Source organism: Apaloderma vittatum, unplaced genomic scaffold (assembly GCF_000703405.1).
Source record: "Apaloderma vittatum isolate BGI_N311 unplaced genomic scaffold, ASM70340v1 scaffold16970, whole genome shotgun sequence".
Classification (NCBI taxonomy): Eukaryota; Metazoa; Chordata; class Aves; order Trogoniformes; family Trogonidae; genus Apaloderma; species Apaloderma vittatum.
In genome coordinates, this window is record NW_009695159.1 from 1 (window position 1) to 851 (window position 851).

The 851-nt window shown below is 50.8% G+C and overlaps 1 protein-coding gene across 1 annotated transcript in view; it reads left to right on the forward strand.

Annotated features, from left to right (window-relative positions):
- Positions 1–6: 6 nt before the first annotated feature.
- The window catches only part of LOC104274600 (tyrosine-protein phosphatase non-receptor type 11-like), a gene marked incomplete at its 5' end in the record, with an annotated part of 5,118 nt that continues 4,273 nt past the window's right edge, over positions 7–851 (forward strand). Inside the window, 2 exon segments of the mRNA XM_009870284.1 lie at positions 7–102; positions 386–499. Coding sequence (XP_009868586.1) covers positions 7–102; positions 386–499 — 210 coding nt within the window.

Consider the following 851-nt stretch of genomic DNA (forward strand, 5'->3'; position numbering starts at 1 on the left):
GTGGGGGGAGGAGAGAGGTTTGACACGCTCACAGACCTGGTGGAGCACTATAAGAAGAACCCCATGGTGGAGAAATCTGGAGCTGTCGTTCATCTGAGGCAGGTGAGAGCTGCTCTAGCATTTATTTGTGGGTTCTGGACTTGTCCAAGCTCCCGGGGGCAAGGGCACGGATGTGTCCCTGCTCTTTGGGAGCATCCTGCTGGGTACGTGTCACACCCATTCAGGATCCCACCTGGCCTCAGGAAAGGACCCAACTCCCATGATACCCCCAGGGATTCAGGAATTGTTGTGGGGTTTTTTGTTATTTTCTTTTATTTCAATTGGAAATGTGTCTATCTGTCTGTTTTTGAAAATTATTTCTGTCCTGTCTTGACCCGTCTTTCAGCCGTTCAACGCCACGCGCATCAATGCAGCCAACATTGAAAACAGAGTGAAGGAGCTGAACAAGATGGCAGATCACAGCGAGAAGGCCAAGCAAGGGTTCTGGGAAGAATTCGAGGTACAGGATGCTCCTGTGCTTTGTCCCGCCTGTGCCTGTGGGTGAACAATGTCGTATTCGCGTGGGAGTGTCATGGTTTGCCGGTACCAAGGACCTCTTCTCAACACCGTTTCTTCTTCCCCTGTTTTCTGTGTTCAGCCGAGTTACTTTCTGGTCCTTTTTTTCATTGCTGTTTCTCCTTTATCCTAGAACTGCATGCCTTTCATTCCCTGCAGGGATTTATGCTTTCTCCCTCCATTAACTCTCTCATCAAGCTGCTGCTTGGCTCCCTCTCCCTTCCTGCCAGCACTCCCTCTGCTCTCCTCAGCACGAGGAAGCCAAGCAGCTCGTCGGAAGAGGCTTACCTTTTCCT